This window comes from Phytophthora infestans, genomic scaffold (genome assembly GCF_000142945.1).
Source record: "Phytophthora infestans T30-4 supercont1.32 genomic scaffold, whole genome shotgun sequence".
Taxonomy (NCBI): domain Eukaryota; phylum Oomycota; class Peronosporomycetes; order Peronosporales; family Peronosporaceae; genus Phytophthora; species Phytophthora infestans.
The window spans coordinates 1,444,650-1,468,883 of record NW_003303727.1 but is presented as its reverse complement, the minus strand read 5'-3'; the positions used below and the strand labels follow the sequence as shown (position 1 = coordinate 1,468,883).

Genomic DNA, 24,234 nt, shown 5'->3' with positions numbered 1-24,234 from the left:
TTGCAGTGTGCACCAATGACACAAAGTCGAAGTCACCAAATGAACAATTTCTACTAAATTTCGCTCCAATTTTGAGGTTATGCTGGACGATGAAGATGTCGAGTATTCGTAAGGAAACTGCAGCCGCTACGGTGCGATTCAGCCGCGTTTTGAGCCCAGAGTGGAAGCCTTCGAGCTGGCTCGTCGACGCTATCCGCATCGTGGTGTGCGCTTCCGTGTAGTCGTTAGTACCTACAAACAAATCTCCATTTCGGATCTGTGTAGCATTGCTTTCGACGCACCCATGCCATATCGCCTCTGAACACGACATATCTCTAGCAGTAACAGCGCCGGTGACGTCGCGAAATTTCTCTTCCATCTCTTGCGGTGGACACAACTTCCTATCCACAGTGTACATGGCACCCATCAACTCCTTCGAAACATGTTTCTTCTTCGTTGTGCTCGCAATCTTTTCTTTGATTCTCATCATGACATGAACTGGGTCCTGCTTGACCTGTACGACGCCTCTAAACACACTTTGCACCATGCCACGTACACTATTCGCATTGTCACTCACTAAATAGATGCCTCCACCTTCATCAGCTTTCACGATTGGCTTTACAGACTAGCTGTCTCCTCATTGTTCGCCGAACGGGTAAGACGACGGCCAACAATTTGCCCTATCTCGCTCTGCACAAGTAGGAGTAGCTTGACATCTAATATACTGCTTCGTTGACCGGGGTCCTCCCCAACTTTAGTCTTCTTGCAAAATCTGGCGGAATGATCCACTCGAAGTACCTTTCGAGCCGACATCTTCTGCATTAACAGCTCACACAACGAGCTGTACATGACCGTGTAGTCCATCCATACTGAAGTTAACACTTTGGTGTCCACTACAGCGTGATTAGCGCAGTAGTCGGTCACGTTAGATGGGGAGGGGGCCCTGTAGTTGGGATTAGACAAACGCAGCCGACGAACACGGTCTGCAAACAGCGTGTGCAACTTGTAGTATGGAGTCTGACGCCGGCGACGAATGTTTCAGATGGCTTTACTCCAACCGGCTGGAGGCATCATTCCGTCGTGAATCATCTCTAGCAAGGCCTTGGAGTAGCCTGATTTAGAGCCGAGAAAACAAGAGAAGTGCACCATAGCCTCAATATTGAGCTGCAAATACTCATGGGAAATAGTTGAAATGCTGGTACACGCGCTGCCGCCACACTGGTACTTAATGTAAAGTAGATCTTGCTTTCCGTCAACATCCTCGACGCGCTAAAGCTATTCCTTCACTCGAGGAGTGCAGGAGCACTCGAAAACGATGCACTGCGGCTTCTGGCCACGACAAACCGACTCGGGAACCCATATCACTACAGGATTGTCGAACATACCGATCGTTCATCCCGGTGGCGACTTTGTTCGGGGTATGCTACCTGCGACGAAAATGCACGTTTGGCGAGACCTTCTTGGAGCAAGCGCTTTCTCTCCATCGAGTCAGCGTTTAGAGGTTTTGATCGGAGATGTCGGTAAGCTTACCAGAGATCCGACACACGTTCTACATTCGTGCAACAATGCCCTTGCAGACATGTATACAGACACAAAATACCAGCAGATTAACGTTTTACTCGTGGCTCATCCGAAGACTTGTGTTTTGCCTGCGCTCGTTCTCTGGTTTCCTGTTTGTGTCAGTTTTTTTTACACACTAGATTGTGGTAGATTGTATAAACTGAGTACAAACTGTCAAAAGGGCTCCAACACAATTCTGATGGGGTCCCACCAAAATGCAAAAGGGGGTCTGGACAAAATTCTGCAGTGCATAAACCACTACACACTGAATCAGTGACTGATGTGCTCCACATAGTATTTGAAAGACAAAAGACGTTGGCGGCGGCGCTCGGCGTGGTGAAGATGCCGCTTTACCGGCTGCCAAGCAACGGAGGCGGTCACTACTGACTACTGGAGAGGTGGCGTCTACGATGAAGACTACCAAGACAACCAATGTGGCAGGGGAGGCCAGAGATGATGAACAAGATCATGGAGATCATGGAGATCATGGAGATCGTGGAGGAGGCCGGAGATGACGGAGGAGACTACACCTTTGCCAGGCCAAGATGGTGCTACTCCACTTCAAACCGGATTTTTTTAAAAAAATGAAAACAAAAATTTGATTACGAAAAAGTAGCACTAAAAAGGAAATTCAAAGTGGCGAAAACGCAGAGCAAAGTGGTCCCCTCAGGCTGAGCTGCAGCTAGGTGCCGTACTGCATGTCTACCATGCGCTCCGCGGCAGCAACGGAATGCTGGCAATGCAGTGTCAACCTGTTAGCAAGGTGCGTGTCGATATATTCCGATGCGGCGTCTCGCCGCGTGTTCCAGTTTCTCCATCCGAGCAGCCGCAACCGTCCCGCGAGGATGCTCCACAACCAGCCCTTTACGGGGCAAGGCAAGGTCGGCCTTGATCTTGGCCTTAAAAGCACTAATACACCCTGTAGCACCAGTTCAAAAGTCGGTTAGTATGCCATTTAAAAAAATATTGTAATACAGTATACTGCGTACCTTGAATGGGGTTACATATTGAAGAGTACGGAGCCAGCCGTACAAGTACCAAGTCGGCTCGTTCAGCGACGTGTGCTTCCGTTTGCTTCCACAAATCGACGTGATGTGGTGGCGGGGATTCCGTTGTGGGCGGCCACAAGCGTCCAGTCACCGCCGACACGGAGGCAGTCGAGGACACGAGCTCTGGCAAATGCGAGGTGCGGGGCTCTGGGCATCTTGGGGTAGGTAGAGGCTTGGCTTGGTTGAGGGCTTGGTAAAAGATTGATAAGAGAGAGCGAGGAATGGCAATGAAGTGCTCGCGCACACGCTCAGGAGGGTTGATCCGCTTTGAACTGCGAATAAACCACTTTGAAGTACGGAGTGCGTTTACTCGACATATTTGTGAAGTGACATAAACTCTAATGTAAAAATTGAGAATAATTTTTAAAAAGGTTTAGTTACTTCACCACTTTGAAGTGGAGTAGCACCATCTTGATCTGGCAAAGGTGTATACAAGGACTGAGGCGATGGATTTGGGGGAGCGATTGTGGTGGTGACCTCATAGGTGCCAGAATCGTCGAGATTGCTACCACAGAGACGCCTGATGAGATACTGCCCAGGAGCTAGCCGCCACAGAGGCTATCGTGGAAGAAACCGGGGGAATACCGAGACGACTAGAGCTTCAAGTCGTAGACACATATCGCAGCATTCATGTTCAATTTATTTAGACTATGGTCACGTTGGAGATAAGCGTAATATTAATAAAGGAAAAAAGAAAATGGAATTCATGTGTTAGAAGCACATGCACAAGTATCTGTAGCGCAGGTATTGAAGAAGACTTCTGCTTCTTTTACCTGGTAAGTTCGCACCACAAAGCATCTCAAATGCTAGTAGTACAAACAACCCGCAGCTGTAGTTGTCCAGTTGAAAACCAAATTCAGATTCGTAAGTACGAAACCGATATCGTGTTCTCGAAGTTGGGAGTAGCGGAATTACAGTCTGCGCAACATCCCGGACGTTGGCCAAATAGGAAGAGCCCATTGGATCGTACACGAGGACCTCAGAGCTCGCAAGCTTTACCATAATACTGCACCAATGAATGCCGTTGCAGTTAGTAGGGAGCAACACTATTTCATTCGACAAACCAAAAAACAATTTGGCGAGCTCGTGGGTGTCAATAGATACTGCGCCTTCAACCACGACCAGCATAGTTGTAGGTTTGATGCAGATTACCTTCGGCCTACTGAACAGTTTCTCGAGCAAGACTTCGAAGGTCGCATCGCTAAAAGAGCCCTTCCCAGCAATCTCAATTAGCCCCATCTACACGCCCCAATTAAAAAAAAGAGGTTAGCTAGCAGTCTCGATAAGACACAGAAATAGTAAGAGTAAAGTGTACCTGGGGTGAAAAAAACAGGGAGGACTTTCAAGCGGGATTCGAGAGTTTGGTCTTTGATAACTCTCAATGTCGATCCACATTGAGAGTAAAGTCAACTTTAGTGATCCACACGAGCGCTTTCTCTAGCGTGTAAATGATTTTCGTGATTTCATGCCACCGCTTCATGGCTGCGACGGTGGGCGGAGTCAATATTCCCACTGTTGCAACCTTCACCACCATACCCAGTTCTCCGACGCCTTCGCATTGTTTGGAGCGAGGATATAGCTTTTTGGCACTGCCTAATGACAGACCAAGGTAAAATTTGTACCAACTTGTTGGGCGATACAATTGCTTCCTTCTACACTTTCCGAAGCTCGTACGCAGTAACCTTCGAAGCTTCCAAAAAGTAGAAAAGCCGAAAGTTCTTGCACAGCAATGCAGCCTTATATGTAGTGTCCTTGGAGAAAGGTGAAACCAACATGCCTACGTGGTACTGATCATAGTCATCACTCTGGATGCCATCGGGGACATCCAGCCCGACCTGTATAGTCTCCTGTGTGGTGTAGTGATTTCTCCGTAGCTGCGGATTATCACCCGTCGACAAAGACGTGACACCGCCCAAGATGTTCAAGCGACGAACCCTCGGTCATGTGATGTACGGAGACGCCAAGGTGCAAGGGACTCGACGGCGTCACTTCCGAACTTTCAGCGAGTATTGAATACGGCCATATGTCACTGAATCCAGGCTATCCTTATTAGTAATAATGGACTGGCCGGATTAGCATTCAGCGGACGATCTACGGTACGAACCCTCAGTGGCGGTTGGGATGAGTTCGCGGAAGACTCAGCGACCTTTGGTAGGCACGTTCACCGTCTGGGACAGGGCGCGGACCGTTAAAGATACTCATGCGACGGTGCAGACGACGCTTGGCGTGCAAGAAGATCCATAACGGATCATTGTTCACTTGATATTTGTATACTTGATTAGGACTTCTTATTAGGAATAGACCCGAAAGGGTAAGCTTAAATACAGAACAGAATTTCCACTCAAGCACACAGAGCGACGTCCGGCTTCAAGGTAAGCGTCTGGTCAAGCTTGTTTGAGTGTGTTATGCCTGTCGGTGAGCTCGAAGCTCTGTAGCGAGGGTTCATCCGGCAAGGCCAAGAGACTTTGTGTATTGGCCGATTACTATCGGGAGGTTTTACGTGACGGCTTATTGTTGCCTATTTGCACGACTGGGAGTGCTTAAATTGCATCCCTTTTATTCTTCCAACCGAGTGTTGAACACTCGATGATCTCGTAAAAGGCTTACCCTTGCCTCGTACCCTTCCGCTGTTGGGACCACGAGGATTCAAAACACCTGCTAGCTTTGCTCGTGCTAGTAGCGTGTTCTTATTTTTACTGGTTGGCCTATATAAGTAGTTTACAAGGTCCAGTTTGTCCCGGTGCAAGGGCAGAACTGGGGTCTTCAGGTCCGCCCGAACGATCGTTTACTATCCTAGTAGACGTATTGTTGTGGGAACGTTCTAACTACATTTGTAGCTAGAGTTCACGTGGGAATTCCAACACCACACCTGTACGTCCTGCATGGCGTCTTATAGACACTGGGAAACGTCTGGCAAGTGCTGACCGCCTATAGTCTTGCCCTGAAAAACATTGATACTTCTTGGGCGTCCTGCGAGGCATCCTGCACGTCCTGGGGCATGTAAAATTCTTCCTGCAACGCGTCCTGGGCGTCCTGGACGTCCTGTGGAGACGCGGATACGTCCTGCAACGCGACCTGGGCGTCCTGGACGTCCTGGGGTGATGAGGATACGTCCTGCGACGCGCCAGGGGGGCTCGGATTGTCCTGGGCGTCCTGCAAATGCTCTGGTACACCGGGAACCACCACCACCTCGTCCGCTGGTCCTGGCTTTGAATATCGCTCGATAAACCGACGGACCCATGTGTTTTGATAGTTGGGATTGGCTATCTCTGCCGTAAATTCTTCAATGTTTCTGCAATAATGCAACATCTCCGAGAAGGTGCCTCTGCCACTTGCACGCATATTATCAAAGTAATCGATAATCCTCTCCTCGTAGGGCTTCATTTTGTACTTCCGCCCCACTCCTTTCCTTCGCTTTCGATGTGAACCGCATTCCTCGTCCAGTCGGTGCCAGTACTGTTCCTTCCAACCTCGGAGGGTGCTATCGTAGACTCCCAGTTCATGAGAGGCGTCACGGAGAGTTAATTCCGGGTGAGATTGCCATTGCCGCAGCAGCTCAAACTTCTCCCGCTCTGTGCGCTGAGTACACACACGCTTCGACATATTCTGCGTCTGTTGAATTGTGACCACTCGTTCTCCAATCCCAATCCTTTCACATTAACTCGCGCGACTTATTGTGAACTGGCAATGGGTTTCACATTAACTCGCGCGACTTATTGTGAACTGGCAGTGGGTTTTGCAATACAGGTTCTGTATTGATAACAAAATAATGAGAATAATAACAGCAACGGTTTAGTCGTATTAGTTCAGCAGGGCTTGCATTTGAAGTGCGCGGGATGATAATGGAGGTCTTCCTACTTGGCGGGGTGACGGCGTACCAAACAAAGTGTCATCTGTACTGCGAGTCCACTCCACAGGTCTATCAGGACCAAACACGTTCTCGGAGTCTTGCTCCATACACGTTGCGGCAAAATCGGTACTTCTCTCGTTTTCAGTTGCTGTCGACATTTAGGAAACAGGGGTGTAGCTGAACTGTTGACTGATTTCGTGATGCAAATTTGGCTGGTTCGGTCCTGGGTGTAGCTGCATCGCAAAGCCGTCTTGTGCAGAACCAGGCACGAAATTTCTATAACTAGTCGAAACATTCGTCAAAGCGAGTGGATATATAAAGCCTGGACTCCATGCATTCAGCCATTCATTGTTTCCATTCCAATTTCCACTGGCGATAACTCGATCGTAAGAGGAGTTGCGGTTTGTTGTGTTGTGTATATGCCCGTAAAAGCCTTGGTCAATTTGCGTCGAGAGTAACATTCGAACACTACCTTCCTCGAAAGACTCTCTATCCAACTCGTGAACATGTCCCAAGTGCTCTTGCCCATGTCGGAACGCACGAAACTGAGCCTCAGTGCCAACGTTGACTCCCAAATTGCTCCGATCCGATACAGAAGCCACAGTGTCACCTTGGCTTTTTCTCAGCTTCTTTCTTGCTCGTCTACACATGAGTTTTTCCCCAAAGCCAACGTTATTTCCAATCCCGAGGACCGATCTAGACACCACTATGTGAGAACATATTCCAAACTTAACGTGCATTGAGCACGCGCATTCGTTCTCCTCAGCATTCACTAGCCATCCATTGGGAGGCATATTTTGTCGATGTGCCCGCCTCGTAGACCATTTCACGCTATCACAATACAGGCGAGAAGCTTTTCGTTTTTGTGACTTGTCTAACAGCAAGGATAGAAACGAGAAATGTTCGGATTCTTGGCCGCAAATAGTAACATTCGCCATTTCCCGCATGGATGCCATGGCTTCTGCATCCATATGCATTTCCGATATATGCATCACACGCACTTGCGCTGCATCACGAGTCCGAAATACCATTACAGCTTTGGCTTTCAACACCCACTTAGCCGTACGTTTGATTTTGGACTTGGGTGCGGCGATAGATGCTGCAGGAGAGGCAACATCACAATTTACATCTTCAGCCAGAGTAATCATACTTCGGATCAACGTGCAAATTTCGGAAGCTTTCCGCTGTACATGACGTTTCACAGTGGCGTTAAATACTTCACAGGGATTGTTTGTCGTAGCGTAACTAGATGGAGAGTGATAAATCTGCCATCTCCAAAAACGGCTTTCAATCCACTGTTCTTCAAAGTAATCTGCAAACGTTTTGAGGCATGGCTCCATTCTCCACTCGGAAATAACGCGATCTTTCACACTGCAGTACTCTGTATAGTTTGTCGTAAAATGCATATCCATAACTCCTGAAAATACGGAAACCATCGGGCCTGTTTCAAGGTGTCTTGTCCGCTTGTGCACGTTATAAAGCACATGAAGAAAACACATCAAGTGTTTGCTTTCGCTAAATACTGTAACGTTTCGCAACGCGTTCAGCTGTGCGTCTTCTGCGTCCCCCATGATAGCATCCACGCGCAGCGAAGCCCCAAATATCCTTTGGTATAGCTTTGCAAAACCTTCAAATGCCAATTCGTACTCTCGGTGAGTTCTAGCACTAACTATCAGGATGGCAGCAAGGAGGTACGTACGCGATCGATCGGTAAATCCACAAGTTATCACTGGGTAGCCCAGGTCAGTGAGCTTAAAATTAGCGTCGGTGTGGAAAAGTCTGAAGTGGTCATCACCACGGAGCTTGTTAACTTTTGTTAGCAAGCTTAGAGTAGTAATCCCCACAACTAAGGGGTCCTCGTCGGTTCCTTTATCAATTCGAGGAAATCCATCGTCTTCAATTTCCGGAGCAAACAGGAAAGCTTTTTCAGCGTCGATTCCGAGGTAGTAAGGATACTCTTTTGCCAGCGACTTCACACTTTGCCGTGTGCTACGCGTCAAACGTAGACGTTTCACGCAATCGGTAATTTGTTGTCGAGACGGCAGCCCCAACGGCGGAGCCGGTATGCCTGGCGCGCGACGAAGACTGCTCCATATATGCCGAAATTGCATACCACAGGCTTCCATTCGAGTTACAAACTCTTTCACTTCTGTGGTTATAGGCACACGATGGGCACCAATGCATGCTTCGTCGCGCAAATGATTTTCGTCGTTCGTGTAGATGTGCCAAGACGAATGAGACGTGCACTCCCATGTTTTCCACTGCACAGCACACTGTGTACCTCCCAGCGCCGCTTCCTTCTTGGCATAGGATGGACTCGTGTATACCATGCGCCGCCCAAGCATTGCATGATTACCAGGGCATCTTTTACAGTTGATCTCACGCTTCGCATACATTGAAGAGCAGCAAAACATCTCGGCTCGGAATTTCGTAAAGCCGTCACTGGATGTATGCTCCGCCAGCTTCCTCCATGCTATTCTCGGCATTGCTGCACTACAAAGAGTATAAGCACCCGGACGTGTAGAATGAGGAATAAACACACACAGAGCAGTGCGGCCACGCAGTACTGGTACTGTGCTATGAATGGTTGGTGTATGGTGCGACTTGTGATTCACTTTAACTCGCAGACATGGACATCTGCGTCATTACATGTACTAATTTACAAATCTATTTTGCTCGAACCCGCAAATCTGTTTGATGACGCACCAAAACGGCACTTTTATTTTGCTCAAGCCTTTTTGGTTTTGCTCGCGCCCCATCTCGTTTTGATTTCACCCCAAAAAGTGTTTGTTGGCACCCCGGTCTCGTACAAACTCAACTGGAACCGGCTCTTTATTTTGTAATACAGGGTAGCTTGTACATGTACTTCATATACCCCTTTATCTCGGATCACAAATCAGGTAAATTTTTAAAAATCAAAGGGGCTGAGAATTCCCAATGCGAATTAACCCTTGCAGATGACTCCTACGCTTATTGAGGGGGACCTCTGTAATCCTTACATTTTTTTTCATAAAAATATCAGAATTCCTCATATTTTCTGTGGAGAATTCTTCGATGTGGCTGTTGAAGCGCGCTACCGTTCAGACGATAGACCTTGTCTATGTGCGCCAATCCTGTCTAATAGAATGGTCGGATGATCTGAACTTCAGTCGCAAGAATCAGTTTTTAATTCTTGCAGAGATTCTAGTAGAATCTCTACCGATTCAGTGAGCGTGTCTCAGCAATTGTAACCTGGGCTACGTCATACATGTTTCTGCCTATGCCAGCACCGGCACAGAATAGATGGCAGCACATGTAGTATATACCAGACACCGTACGGTCTGCACGTGCACAGGACTCCCACCCTTGCCTGTGATTCTAATGCTTATCCCTTCGCTGTCGTCGTTGACAGTCTGCGCTGAGCCACCGTTGATTATAATAGAAATGCCAGCACGCACAATGAGATAGGGGAAGGCTTCGTTAAAACAGGCTGGGCGAAATACTGTAACTAGTATATAGCTGAAAGGTCATCCCTCCTCGATGGCAAAAAGCGCAAGTCCCTCCAAACAGTGACCCGAGCTACAAGGTTTGACCCTGTGACTTGCTTTTTGTAAGTCAATGTCTCTTTTTTGGAACTTAGTGGGTGGGTCCTTGCGTTTGCCGCTCATATCGAGCCTCAAAACTCGATTCCTTCACGTCGACCACAGGTTCGCACACGAAGCGGATTCAGACAGCGGCAGCGTTTGGTTGTCGCCCTCTCCGCTTGGCCCCCTTCCCCGGCGTCCTCGCACCCGGTCTGCATCTCGTCCGCCACAGCTGAAGACCCGCTAAAAAGGTGAGTGCGCCATCCGGCGTTAGGGTTATCGACTTCCTTGGCAAAGTTTTCGCTTTTATTTTTTTGCTGAGACGCCTATTGCCATCGTTTGCCATCGTTTGCCATCGTCTACCAGGCAGGGTGTTTGTTTTTCGCTTGTGCGACGGAGCACGCAAAATTGGAGACAGGAAGCGTCGCAGTAACGGCAACAAAGAGAGCGAAATCTACCGTTTGCCCCATTTTAGACCGACATAGGAGCGTGGCAGTCCGCAACTTTCAAGACCCAAACACTGAGAGACTCAGAAGTATGGTTATGCGTCACGACAGCAGCAAACAACAGGCTCCGGCGCCCATGGTCACTCGCGCGTTCTCCTTCAAAGACGCCGTGGTGCGCTCCCCGCCAAAGTCGGCGGCCCTGCCACTCAAGGACCAACAAGTGCAGCCGCCGTCTAAGGCCAGAAATGACAAAAAGCCACAGCAGACGCTTGGTTCACGCCAAATCCGCTCGCGTAGCATCACCAAGATCGTCGAGAGCTCGAGCTTTAAGAAGCGCTGCGAGGCGCTCAAGGCGCATCCAGGACGCGCGCATCACGACGCAAAGGGTGAAAATGCCATCAGCCCCGTCAGCTCCCCCAGAGCGAATCAAGAGGCAAAGAAGCTCACGCCATTGGAAGAATTGTGCGAACGTGAAAAGTTGCTGCACAACTCGAGCGACAGTTTCAAAGGACGCAAGCGTGTCACTCGGTCGATGTTGAGCTGCTCATCGCCTTCTTCGCTCCCTCTGCGTGACGAAAACTCGTCGTCGGAAAAAGAGGATGGGTCGAGCCAGGCAAGTGGGAGCCTTCGACTGCGTGCAGTGTCAAACGACCGCGTTCTTCTGCGTCGAGCGTCTTTGCCGCTAGGATCTCCGTCGGATTCTGATACGCAAGAGTCGCTCTCGAGTAGCGGATCCTCGTGTGACAGCAGCCCCGTCAAGGCCAAGAGACCGGGGAAGACGAAAGACGGTCGTCCGTCGTCTACGTCCCAAGAATCAATCTGCTCGAACGTGAGGGATTTGTCGCACAATCTGGCAGTTAACTGCGCTACAGGAGGCGGTCGACGCCACTCTGTGAAGGTGTTGGACAGTGACGACGACTTCCTGGACTGCGACGATACCAACAGCGAGTCGACAGCCGAGTCTTCTTGTCCGAGTCCTCGCCACAGTCCTCTTGCTCACCAGCGTAGTGACCTGAACGAGGTGCTCAAAGTTTGTCAGGAACAGGATGAATTGTCGAGTCGAATGCTGTCGAACTGCCAAGAGGAGGACGAGGAAGCGTACATGCTGCTGGACCGGATCAGCAACTTGTCAAACGAGTTTGCGGCCAATCGCGAGTACGAGGAGTCCAACGCCCTGTCTTGGTCTGTACAGCACGCAGTGCAACAGGGCGCGATCTCCACGCAGCTGCAGCAGAATTTGCTCTCGAATATTTGTGAAGGCTACTTGGATGAAGCTCGGGACGTGTTGTATCACAAATGCCACCTGATTCCTGCTGTCGGGAGCGTTGTGGAGAGCCCACTGCAGCCGATTATGGACCCAACAGCCTTGCAGTCGTTTGTGGACTATGTGGACGGCATCTCGCCTACGGACGCCCCTGAAGCGCGCATGCACAAGTTGCAAGTACTGAAACAGCTGTCTGATTTACTTACCAAGTGGGTAAAGAGGGTCGGACGAGAACGCGAGTTGAGTGAAGAGCACATCACGTTGACGAAGGGTTCTCTCTTCCTCGCTGGGTCCTATCGACTCGGTTTGGATGACCCCAACTCGGATATTGACGCGGTGTGTGTGGCACCGTGGCACGTGACTCACGACGACTTCTTCGGTTCGTTCTGTCAGCTACTGGCGCAGACGCCTGGAGTTTCCCACCTTGCGCCTGTGCGAAGTGCCTACGTCCCTCTCATTTCGCTGTCCTTCTTGGGTGTGCGCATGGATTTGCTCTTTTCGCGGCTGCCAATGTCGAGCGTCGAGTCCAATCAGAACATTGATTCCGATCACATGCTGGTTGGTGTGCATGAGACGTCGATGAAGGCTCTGAACGCTCCTCGTGTCAGCTCAATGCTGCTGTGCCTGGTGCCGAGGCGTCGTGAGTATCGGATCGTGCTGCGTGCTGTTCGCGCGTGGGCGCGTCGTCGCGGTATCTACTCGGCCAAACTGGGTTACTTGGGTGGGATTAGCTGGGCGATTCTGGTGGCGTTCGTGTGCCAGCTGTACCCGAACGCAGAGCCTGCAAAAATCTTTGTTCGCTTCTTCCAAGTACTGTCAGAGTGGCAGTGGCCGCAACCTGTAATGCTGAACATGATCTACGACGCTGGGCTAGGATTTGACATGTGGGATCCCCGCCAGAGCGTCTTTGATCGGTCGCACATCATGCCAATCATTACGCCAGCGTATCCCCACATGAATTCCTCCGTCCAAGTTTCGCAGTCCTCGTTCTCTGTGATTTATGAAGAACTGTGGCGCGCGCGGTACCTGGCGGAGATCGCTGTTGGTATTTCCAAGCCTTTTCCGAGGGCTGCTTCGTCGTCACCTGAGAGCTCAGAATGTGATCTAAAGGCAGCAGTGGTTTGTATGGCCACGTCAATGCCCTCGTTCGATCAGCCGTTGAATGCAGCCCAGTCGAGCGAAGACAAGACGGAGGCCGCTCAGGCGCTAGACGAAGCAGGTGCGTGGGACAAGCTCTTTCAGACGTCGAACTTCTTCATCCGGTACAACTCGTACATGGTCTTCAACTTCCAGGCAGACACAGACAGCGCTATGCACAAATGGGGAAAATTTGTACAGTCGCGACTGCGGAAAGTTGGTGGACAATCTTCACCACATGTCGCCTGTGTCGCGAGTGCACGCCTTCCCGTGTTATTTCCCGCACACTTGTGACTCTGAACACAAGGGACCTGGTTCGTGCATGTTCATTGGTATCGAGTTCCACTGCCGTCGACAAGAAACAATTCAGCTGAAAGACGACGCGGAGGTCAAGAAGATGTTGGAGCAGACCATTCGGTTCTTCCTCGCAACAGACTTGCAGCAGATGGAGGACAAGCAGCCAGATATGACTGCTGATGCCAAGGTGATGAGCTGGGCAGAACTGCCTGACTTTGTATTCCAGTCAGGACGTGGCAGTGCCGATCTGGAGCGTGCAAAGTACACGGACGATCTCGAAAAGATGGGCTTCTCACAAAACAACACGCCGTCCTTCCGTCCACCTTACTATGTGAACAGCTACAACCGCAATGGCAAGTGGCGGAGTGGGGGTCCGCGTAAGTATGCGGGAGGCCAACGGAAGCATCGCTGTGACTTCCGAAATGCTCCACGATCATATCCAGGTACACAGGCTGGATGAATGAATAGGTGGACGGCGGGAATTACGCTGCCGAGATGTTGGATCGCTACCGACGTATGTACAGTATACTTCTGGCGCGTGTGCACCGACGAGCGTTTAGTTGCTCTCGAAGATGGGGGGCGGCTTAAGTGTCGCAACGGCGAAGGGACGTGAAACAGCTTGAAGGACAAGGGATCCATCCACCAGTGGCATGCTTTACGGGGCAAACAGAAGGCCATGAAAGCTGGAAGTGGCTTGCGCTTCCAAGGAATTGCTAGATAGAGCATAAAGCAGTATCGTCATCTACCGTCATCATTGTAAATTATGATTTGATGTGGCGTCTCCAAAGCTAAGAAAACTGAGAAAAACGAGATGGAAAAATAAAAAAAGAGAAGAGACAGCTTTACAATTTTTTCTTGAGTGCGTCCTCAAAGTATGATGCAAGATCTGGAGTAATAATCACCTCGGATGACGTTCATCTACACCAATATTGGTATACCGGTAATAACCGCTGCCCAGGGCCCTCTCGCTGCGCACGAAGAGACTTCGACAGAGACTCGAGCGCGCTACTGTTTTAAGTTCCACCCCCTGGGGTCCGAGATTTGCATTCGTTTTGACAGCCTCATTACCTTCATTTACTGCAGATTCAACATCAACTAAAGCATACTATTTGATTAGGCAGTAAAGAATTTATTTTAGTCGCTGAGTCAATTCCTCGAGAAAAATTCTGGCTACAGTAAGCTAGCAAAATCGCTCACATATTATTTCCAGACACAGACATCGACGCAGAAATCAAGGCCAGTAAGACTTCTTAAAATATGTCAGAAATGTCCTGAGTCTATAAGGTAGCGCCAGCTCCTACCTGTACAAATACTGGTAGTTATACAAAACGTGTACCGGTGTATGTACAATTCGTTGCTATACGCTTGCAGAGCTTATCAAGCTGTCGTTGAAGAATATGTGTGCTTGCTTCCTGAACACCTGGGAATGCTCTATCAGCGAAATCAACTCGTTGGGGGGGAAATGACAAAACCTGGGGTGATTCAGAAAATAAAGACAAAAACCACTTATCGTGACAAAGTCTGGGGTGGTTTCGAAATATAGTGCCAGACTTTAAGGTACCGAAAGCACACCAGGATTTGTCATTACAAATCAAAACCTACATAAACAAAGTGTCCGTGTTGGATGGGTCCTCGTTGACGTAGTAATACAAGTTCATGACCATGGGCCGGGAGGAGTGTCGGCGTTGCGTCTGTAGAGGCGCTTGATCAATTCTTGGCTGAGGGATGTCCCGATTTAATCTCTTGTAATAGCGGGCTCGTTCGCGCTCGTTCTTCTTAAGGCGCCGTGCCTACATCTCCGCCGTACCGCTGTCTTACTGCAGGAAAACTTTTTCATCCGGTGTCTCTTCAGCGCGGTTGGTGACGATAGCCTTTTCTTGCAAACCCGGCATACTTTCGTCTTCGCCTTCTTCGCGCGTGCCATCTTGCTGGAGTGAAAACGATTTTGAGGAATTTGGACAGTCCCAAGTTCTCTCTCTCATATTTTTATATTTATTCAAAATATTTTAACTAAACAATATTTATATTGCTTTAAAAAATTACTTTTAATCACTGCATTTTCAGAGCAGAAATCTGCAGAAACATGGAAGAATCTGCAAAATATGGCTTGAAAAAACATTACGCATAAGGATGATAAAACATAATATGGAACACGAATGTATGGTTAAAAAAGCATGAACACGACTATATGGTTAAAAAAATATATCCTAGTTCTAGTTCAACAAATGCTTACATCTAGCTAGGTTTGGGCATGAATATACACCGCTGTAGCCGAGCATGATAGCAAGAATGCTCTAGTCTGCTACAGTGTATCGTGGCACCTTTGGGCTTCACTGGTGTTGGTAAGTGCGACGATTGTGTCCTAGTTCTCCACACTGAGAGCATTTGGTTTGCTTGCTTGATCGCCCAGCTTCGCCTTGACTAGCGATTCGTTTCTTTCGGGGTCTTCCACGCTTTCGTGACGCAATAGGCGGTTGCACTTCTTCGTCAGCTTGAATGTGGTCGTCAAGAACTAACTCGATGTTGCTCGTCGCTGCGTCGCTCGCACGCATGTACGTTTCAACAAGGTAGCACCGATCGAAGAAGTCGAAGATGCGCTCGGGCTGGTCAATGAAAGCGAGCATGGAGTAGATATGCGAGCATGGTATACCGTACTGGTAAAAGAAAGAGCATGTGCATGTTCGCTCCAGTAAATTGACACGCCGACGGACTGGTGGAGAGCCACGCATGTCACGAACAAACCCAGCGTCCTCATTGCTGAGTGATATGTCGTGATAGCGAGCGTTTTCGGCCTGCTCACTCATGAGCTCTTTCGCTTTTGGCGTCACTTTCTTGCCGGCCTCCACCCATTTACGTGCCCGATCAAACCGTTTGAACTTTGTCAGCTTCCACTTTTCCATACAGTACTGGGAAAACAAAGTTGGATTCCGACCTCGAGCGTGAAGAGCCTTGGCGTTCTCCGACTCCACGAAGTTCGTCGTTCTCCATCCGTATAACTTTTTGGACAGAACATTCTGGTGGAGAGCCCAGCGATCGGGTTCAATTTCACTTACGTATTTAGCGATGTCCATAAAAACCGACCGCAAAAGCTGCAATTTTGGACTCGAACTCTGGCTTCGATACTGCACCTTGGACACTCCAAACCCAGTTTTCGACGTATTGCGTCACCTGACCGCGAAACTTGGCCTTCATGTTGCCAATAATGTGCCTAGTACAGTACTAGAGATTAATTCCAAGTGAAGTCGCGGCTGCGATAATTCCGCTCCCACGGTCTGAAAAACCCGGAAGGTATGAAGTATCAACCCCAGCTGCGGCACAGCAACGCATGAACCAAGCGCAGTTCACTTCGTCCTCAGAAGGACAAATAGCGACAGCCAGGATAATGTTCTCAAGGTTTCCATTGCGACCGACGAGAATGAGCATGATATTATCAGCTCCTTTATGCTTCAGAAAGGCACCATCCAACCCAATCACTGATTGGCTAGTCTCACCAAGCAAGTGGACATCAGGGTGAGATAGGAACGCACGCCGAAATCGGTTGTCAGCTGCGTACTCAATGTCAATGTAGGAGGTCGGGTTTCCACGTATGAACAGCACTAATAGGGACTGAACACGCTTGCATCCTTCAGCATAATCGAGCGCTGTATCTTCCATCAAGACGTCTCGGACGCAATACATCATGCGAGTTGGCACGTGAACTCCTTCAAGTTCCTTGACTTTGTCTTGTAGGGAGGGTCCATCAAGTGCACTTTTGGAGTGGACAGCAGCGACAGTGGTAGCCATTGCAGCAACTTGCGCAGCAGTCACCTTGACGGTGCCACTGCAACCCTCGTGAGCAACGTTAAGCGAGCTGATGTGGTATTCGAAGTAGTTTTGTCGCTGCGACTTTATCAGCTGCACGTGGAAAGAGCAATTGGTTTTGCTTGCGCACACGTATAGCGTGTTTTTACCTCCGGACTTGGCTTGACACGTAATTGCGCGTTTGCCCTAAGCTAGTGCAAAATTCTTGATATGGAGCGTTGCTTCTTTGCGCTGGGCGAACTGCATGCCCTTCGCAAGAGAAATAGTTGATCCTGTCTTCACACTGAGTGTCGTCGGTCCAGTACTTGGAACGTCCATACCGGACGTAGTTTCAGGCCGAATTGGCAATGACGACGCTCAGCGCGAAAGTATGAGGACTTCTATCCCAGTCGGCGGTAGAACTCACTGGCATTGAGTATCTGATTGGTACTTTTAAAATCTTATCATACGATTCAAAATCTCATACCTAAAAAAATACACCAGAATTTGTCATTTGTATATTTGCCTGGAAGTCTGGCACTATATTTCGAAACCACCCCAGGCTTTGTCACGATAAGTGGTTTTTGTCTTTATTTTCTGAATCACCCCAGGTTTTGTCATTTTTTTTCTCGTTGGGATCACAGTTCGGCTTTGAACCCTAGCAATGTCACGTTGGCAACGTGACGCCGCTTCATTTAAATACATGTAGATGCATTAACGAAATAGGTTACGGTCTTAATGTAGAGCTGAAAAGAGGATTTTCTATAATAGTACTGAAGATAGGAATAGGCTCTAAGGCCATACAGTATTAATAGCTCAGAACTTATGTTCAAAAAGTAGAAGTGAACAGAATGGTAGGCCCTGAATTCCGTCAATGTCTGATCACCAAAAAAAGGTAATACAGTAGCTTCGATTTGGTCGTATAATTTACATGAGTTGGAGCAAGAAGTATCTGAGCAAAAACACCGGTATGTTATAAAGGTATTACAGTATTAGCTCTTTAAAAAGGCCTTATGTTTGTAACTTAGCGCGCTCTCTGCAGGAAACAAGAACGTGACGTGCAGCTCACAAAACGGGCATTATCCTTCTGTTTTACCTTTTTGTCTTTTTCTCGCGATCCACGGACAGAAAAATGGTTGTCCAGCATTGGTCAACCTCCACTCATTCCTCAAATTTCTTTGCAGCTTCCAGGGCACTGTACAACTAGGAACGCCGCGTTCCGAAGGCATCTCAGTTCATAAAGCATGAAGGTGATCCCGAGCATCATGGCATTTAGTGCCCTCGTCGCTGCCCTGGTCTTCAGCCCCGAGAATGCCCACGCCGCCATCGTGGAAGCCGAGCCCGGTACTGAGCTTTTCGAACAGTTCCGTCCGGTTTACCACTTCGTGGCTCGTGAAAAGTGGATGAACGACCCGTGCGCACCCTACTACGATGAAGACACTGGTTTGTATCACATGTTCTACCTGTCGAACCCGAACTCGACGATCTGGGGCAACATGACGTGGGGTCACGCCGTGTCAAAGGACCAGGTGACCTGGAAGGACTACCCGCATGCTCTTCTGCCATTCCAGGACAAGTGGGACAACCTCGGCGTGTTTTCGGGTTTCGCGATGAACAATGCTATTGACGGCAAGCACACCATCTTCTACACGGGTGTCACCGCCCTACCCATTTCGTGGAAGAAGGAGTACCTCTTTGGTGAACACGTGATGTACGCCACCACCAGCAATGGTGGTTCGACGTGGCACAAGGGCACTAAGCCGCTCATTGAGCTACCGCCCAAGGGCATGAACGTGACCGGCTGGCGTGATCCGATGCCATTCCACTCGCAGTCTTTGGACAAGCACTTCGGCTTCGACGCCACCACCGGAAGCAACTATCTGTTGGTGGCCGGTGGCATCCACAACGCGGGTCCGCGTATCTTCCTCTACCATTCCGAAGACTACTTGGACTGGGAGTACAAGGGGTTTCTGCTCGCACAGGAAAAAAACGTAAAGTTCTCTCGTTACAGCGCCAACTGGGGCTACAACTTTGAGACGACCATTTACCGTGAGATGAAGGATGAGGACGGTGAATTGCACAACGTTATGCTGTTCGCTGCTGAAGGTGAGCCGAACCGGTACCCGATGTGGGCCACTGGTACGTTTGGTGCCGCCGGCAGCGACAGCGGCTCGGGCTCTGATGAAGGTCTATTTACCCCCCTCATGGTCGGCATATCGGACCGCAGCGACTGGTACGCGAACAGCATTTACACGGACAAGCACGGCAAGGACGTGATGATTGGTTGGATCACTGAGGACAACAACTTCGCCGAAGGACAGCCCCAGGGCTGGGACGGTGTCCTGTCGGTCCCTCGTGAGGTTGGTATCGCCATTGTGCGTGATATCTACGATGCAGACGACCACCTGGTCGGCCAGGGCGACTGGATCGTGTCCGACACTAAGAACGTCTCGCTGGCTGACGGCTCGACCGTGGAGAGCAAGACGATCAAGACGTTAAAGGTGCGCCCGCTGAGCGATTTGAAGCTGCTACGTAACCCCGAGACTCTGGAGGAAGTCTACAGTATGGCGTTGAATGGCAGATCGCGGGCGCTGAAGTCCAAGGGCAAGTCGTTCGAGATCAAGGCCCAGGTGGCGAACTTTGAGCGCGGGACGCAGGTGGGTTTCACTGTGCGTCACAGCAAAACGGGCGATGAGGCAACCACAATTGTGTACGACGACAAGAAGAAGATGGTGATCATCGACCGCACCAGCAGCTCCAACGCCGAGTGCGCTGTCTTTGAGGACAACAAGGTGACTCCTGTCGACGACCCGGTGTGGGGCCACTTCTACCTCTACGACGTTTTCGAGTCTGTCTCTGATCTGGATGCTGCTTCGCACTCGGACGCTGGATCTGATGAGGAGGTTGATGAGAATTCAGACTCGGCTGATCAGGCGGACTCGGACTCGGAGGCGGACAGCTCGGAGGCGGACAAGGACACGTACAAGGTTACGCGTGAGAACCTCAACTTCCACCTGTTTGTGGATGTGTCGACGGTGGAGGTGTTCGTGAACAACCGCTTCGCTCTTTCCGCTCGGATCTACCCGTGCGGTGAGGCCTCGAATGGGATCTCGCTGACGGCATCAGGTAAGACCACTTTCGAGAAGGTGCAGGTATGGACCGACCCCAAGCATGCGTGGCCGGCTAAGCGTACGGTGCCTACCAAGCAGGTTCACAAGAAGACTGGGAAGGTCGTTGACGAGTAAATGAGAAAAGGATTCTACAGTACTGTACATGATTCTGATGATCAGAATCATACACGCACTCTAAATATACGTAGCGTATTAATACCACAGTATTGTGCATTTTAATTACGAATTCGGAATAAACCAGTACTACCGATATACCGGTACTTAGTAATACCGGTATGTTCTTGTGTCTTGTCGCAGCTCTTACTGAACCCAAAATGTGAAACTTCAACCCTTGGGCTTAAACTCCGAACCCAAAAATTCTCAGAACCCAGTTCCTGATTGTTAGGGGTTCTGAGTAATTATCAGAACCGTGGTTCTGGTTCGGTTTTTTTTAGGCATGGCTTTTTATCCTATTCACTTAGCCGATGCTCGATTTTAAATAAACGAAGTCGTTTTATTAAATTGAGGTCTTTAAAAAGTACAAATCGATCTAGCTATACAATCTAGCTGATAAATTGAGCTACGGCAGCCAAATCGACCGCTCGGGATCACATTGATATCCTGCAAATCGACCTTTCTATACATTTGAAATGGTATTATTGTGAGTTCTACTTGAAATTTTCATGCGATACAGCCAATCTCGCCGACTTGTAAAAACGCTTGAAATATAAATTACCAAAGCTATAATGAGGTGTCAAACACAGCCTAGTCGGCAACTTGCAGAAGAAGAGCAGCAGCAACATGGCCGACAGCGCGGCCCAAGGCGGTTGTCACGAGTCCTTGCTGCTAGCTTTGGAGCTGATGAATTGTTGAGATTAGATGTCTAGCTTGCAGCTATCCTATCGAAGTTCCTCTGCCTCGATGATCTTATCTCATGATATGCATATGTAGACGAGCTTCAAGCAGTTGTCTGCCTCCTTATCTGGTAGCTCACAGTCATCTCCACGCTGGACCTTGTAAGGGACAATGCGTCGGATGTGCACTGTCTCGGTGTATGGGCCCTTATCAATGACCAGCGTCCCGTTGTTGCGGACGGCAAGAACCGTAAGCGGCCCGTCGTACAGTGTGGTCAACTTGCTGTTGATGTTGCCGTCGCGTTCCAGCAAGACTTGGTTGCCCGACTGATAATTCCACGTGCGTCGTTCCTTGCTCTCTCGTTCGTTGTTTTGGCTTGCTTGCTCTATCTTTCGAGCATGCTGATCTTCCCAGTCGGTCACGTGCTGTATATCAACGATCATGTCACGGCCGAACGTTGCTTGTGCTGGTGAGGCACCTAGCATCGAGTGGAACGAAGATCTTAGCGCAAAAGTGGCGTCATGCAAGAAGTTTACCCAATCGGCCTGGTTCACAATGGACTGAATGCGCATTTTGTCGCCGATCACGCGATGTAGTCGTTCAATGATGCGGTTTGCTTGTGGATTGCGAGTGGTTGTCGGAATTGCCACGATACCGTAGCTCCCAAGAAGTTCAAAGAACTCCTTTTTGAACTCGCCCCCTTGGCCGTAGATCACACGACATGGGCGTGGGTATCTGCACAGCCAGAACCGATCAAACATGTAGGCTGCTTCGTTGTTGGACGGATCGATCACTGAGTGCAGCTCTACCAATCGCGTGGTCGTGTCAATGATCGGGATGGCTCGGAGCTTCTGCTTTCCGTACGGGCCAATCGAGTCGATCGCAACTTCAAACCATGGTCGAGTTATCACAGTCTTCTCCGGCAGTTTGCCGTATTTCACCGTCGGATGCTTGTTTTTGGCGCAACTGAGGCATCCTTGAACATGCCACTCGACGTCGCGCTGGATTTTAGTTAAAGGATTCTGCATCGTCTTCAACATGGCAGTCACACCTGGGTGCAGCAGCCACTCATGGTAAGCGGATAGCGATTGCTCCAGCTCTTCAGGAACAATGATGCTTCCTGTCGTCGAGTTCACGACGAGCTGAACGCCATTAATTTCTTGCGTCTTGGCGTTTTTCAGGGTGGCAGTGCCGACACGCAACTGTGCTCGTGCAATCTCTCTGAGATCGATGTTACTGAGCTGGGGTGGATCCACTGTCGGTGCAGCAACTGCTGCAACAATTGCATCGGGCTGAGGTCTGCTCAGGTCGGAGTCGCGAGGCAGTCGAGAGAAGTGCGTCAGCCACGACGCTGTTCTCTCCCTTCACGTAGTGCAGTTCGGGTCCAAACTATTCGATCTCTATCCTCCAGCGCAGCATGTGGATGCTGTTGTACGTTCCGTACGTCAGATTCAGGTGGTCCGTGTGAATGTGCACTTCGTGTCCGAGAAGCATCGTTCTGTACTCGCGCAGAACCAACATGATGCTCAGGATCTCGGGCTTGTTGGCTGGGTACTTCTTCTGTGCGTCGTTACACTTCTTCGACCAGAAGACTATTGGTCGTCCGTCCTGTGAGATAACAGCACCGAGTTAGTAGCCCGAGGCATCTGTGTGGACATGGAGCGGTTTGCTGTAGTCGGGGAATACACACTCGACTGTCTTCATCATTACTGACTTCATTTGCTTGAATGCGTCTTCGTGCTGGTCAGTCCAGCGGAACGGAGTCGACGTTGACATGAGTGCTGTCAATGGCGACAAGATTGCGGCAACGTCGGGGCCACATGTCTCGATAGTAATTCACCATGCCGATGAATCATCGGAGTCCACGTCGTGTACGCGGTGGTACAATGCTAGAGATGGCCGGAGGCCATCTCTGTGAAGAGGCTGAATTCCTGTCGTGCTTATGCGGTAGCCCAAATAGTCTGTCGGAGTCGTGAAGAGTTTCGACTTCCGCGGGTGAATCGTAAGCCCGAACTCTTCGAAGCGCTCAAACACTTTTCGTAGTATGGTGATGGGCTCCTCAAAACTGTCTGAAAGAATCAACACATCATCCAGATACGCCCACACGCTATCCAGATCTCCTAGCATCATGTTCATGATCGACTGAAATTCATCCGGAGCTGTACTAATTCCCATCGGCAAGCAGCCAAACACGAGCTTTCCCCATGGGAACACAGTGGCCGTGATACAGCGGCTGATTGCTGCGAGCATACGCGCATAGTAACCCATCGGGACGTCGAGTGATGAGACGTACTTTGACTTGCGAAACTGGCGGAGAAGGTTGGCAATCAGCGGCAGTGGGTAGAAGCTCCGAACTAGAAGTCGGCTCAGTCGTCGATAATCACACACTAAACGCACGGATCCATCTTTCTTGGGGATCACAAAAGCTGGGGATGCCCACGCCAATGTGTTGTCAGGGATCAACACTCCAAGCTTGACAAGGCGGTAGATTTCCTTCTTCGTGGCTTCGAGATATGCTTGCGGTATCGGATAGGGTCGGCATGCAAATGATTGGGCGCCAGGTTTCAATGGAATCACGTAAGGCTCGGCCTTTATTTTGCCCAGGCCTCCAGAGCAAACATGCACAAAGGCATTAACCAAATACTCAACTTGTACGCGTTCGTCGGGCGAGAGCATCTCACCGTCGATCATCAAGAGCGGGTCGATTGCTTCAATGGGCTCTGCTACTGCAACCTCTACTGGTGAGGGAGCGTCAGGTTTCTCCGGTGCTTGTGCATGCGGTTGCGGCTTCGTCATTGGAACCAGTCTGAGCTGGAGCCGAGGTTGCAGCAGTTGGTGTGTTCAAGTCCAAGGTCAGACGTACGGTGGCGGCACCAGAGGTAAGCTGTGAAATCGAATTCTTAATGTGATTACCGACTTCGCTGAGTTTGTTATCAATGTGTGTCAGTGTTTGTTCTTGTTGCTGTCTTAGATGCTGCATTAAATCTGGGATAACGTCATTCAAATGATCCGCTTGCGGTGATTTCTCTGCGAGCATTTTGGTTTTCAGTTCAGCTGCGAATGTGTTAAGCTCGCTGCAGCTAAATGGAGGGTGAGCCCATAGTTTATGGGTCGGGTGAAGGTCACGCAGCAGCACCGCGTCCTGTAGGACAACTATACGAAGGTACAGTAGTAGCACCAAGAAGCCCCCAGTTGCTACGTTGGGTGCTGACTGCTGTTTGTATGACGCCATATAGTCATCGACAAAGGGAAATACGCCACACTGAAGCTGCTCAGGAGGAAGAAGAGCTGCCCGCTCTAAGAAAAACGACCTTTTGTCAGGGGGAAATCCTGCTGGTGACCGC

At 49.7% G+C, this 24,234-nt stretch overlaps 3 protein-coding genes across 3 annotated transcripts; 2 read left to right on the top strand and 1 right to left on the bottom strand.

Annotated features, from left to right (window-relative positions):
• Positions 1 to 224: 224 nt before the first annotated feature.
• Positions 225 to 1,463, bottom strand: PITG_14241 (uncharacterized protein; the record flags this gene model as incomplete). Its single annotated transcript, XM_002899288.1, has 6 exons — positions 225 to 256; positions 304 to 555; positions 633 to 962; positions 1,032 to 1,239; positions 1,294 to 1,343; positions 1,388 to 1,463. The coding sequence occupies 6 exons, from the start codon at positions 1,461 to 1,463 to the stop codon at positions 225 to 227; spliced, it is 948 nt and encodes a 315-aa protein (XP_002899334.1).
• Positions 1,464 to 10,544: 9,081 nt separating this feature from the next.
• Positions 10,545 to 13,605, top strand: PITG_14239 (Poly(A) polymerase, putative; the record flags this gene model as incomplete). Its single annotated transcript, XM_002899287.1, has 2 exons — positions 10,545 to 12,930; positions 13,019 to 13,605. The coding sequence occupies 2 exons, from the start codon at positions 10,545 to 10,547 to the stop codon at positions 13,603 to 13,605; spliced, it is 2,973 nt and encodes a 990-aa protein (XP_002899333.1).
• Positions 13,606 to 18,169: 4,564 nt separating this feature from the next.
• On the top strand, positions 18,170 to 20,170 carry PITG_14238 (glycoside hydrolase, putative; the record flags this gene model as incomplete). The annotated part of the gene is made up of 1 exon (XM_002899286.1): positions 18,170 to 20,170. The coding sequence occupies one exon, from the start codon at positions 18,170 to 18,172 to the stop codon at positions 20,168 to 20,170; it is 2,001 nt and encodes a 666-aa protein (XP_002899332.1).
• Positions 20,171 to 24,234: the final 4,064 nt, after the last annotated feature.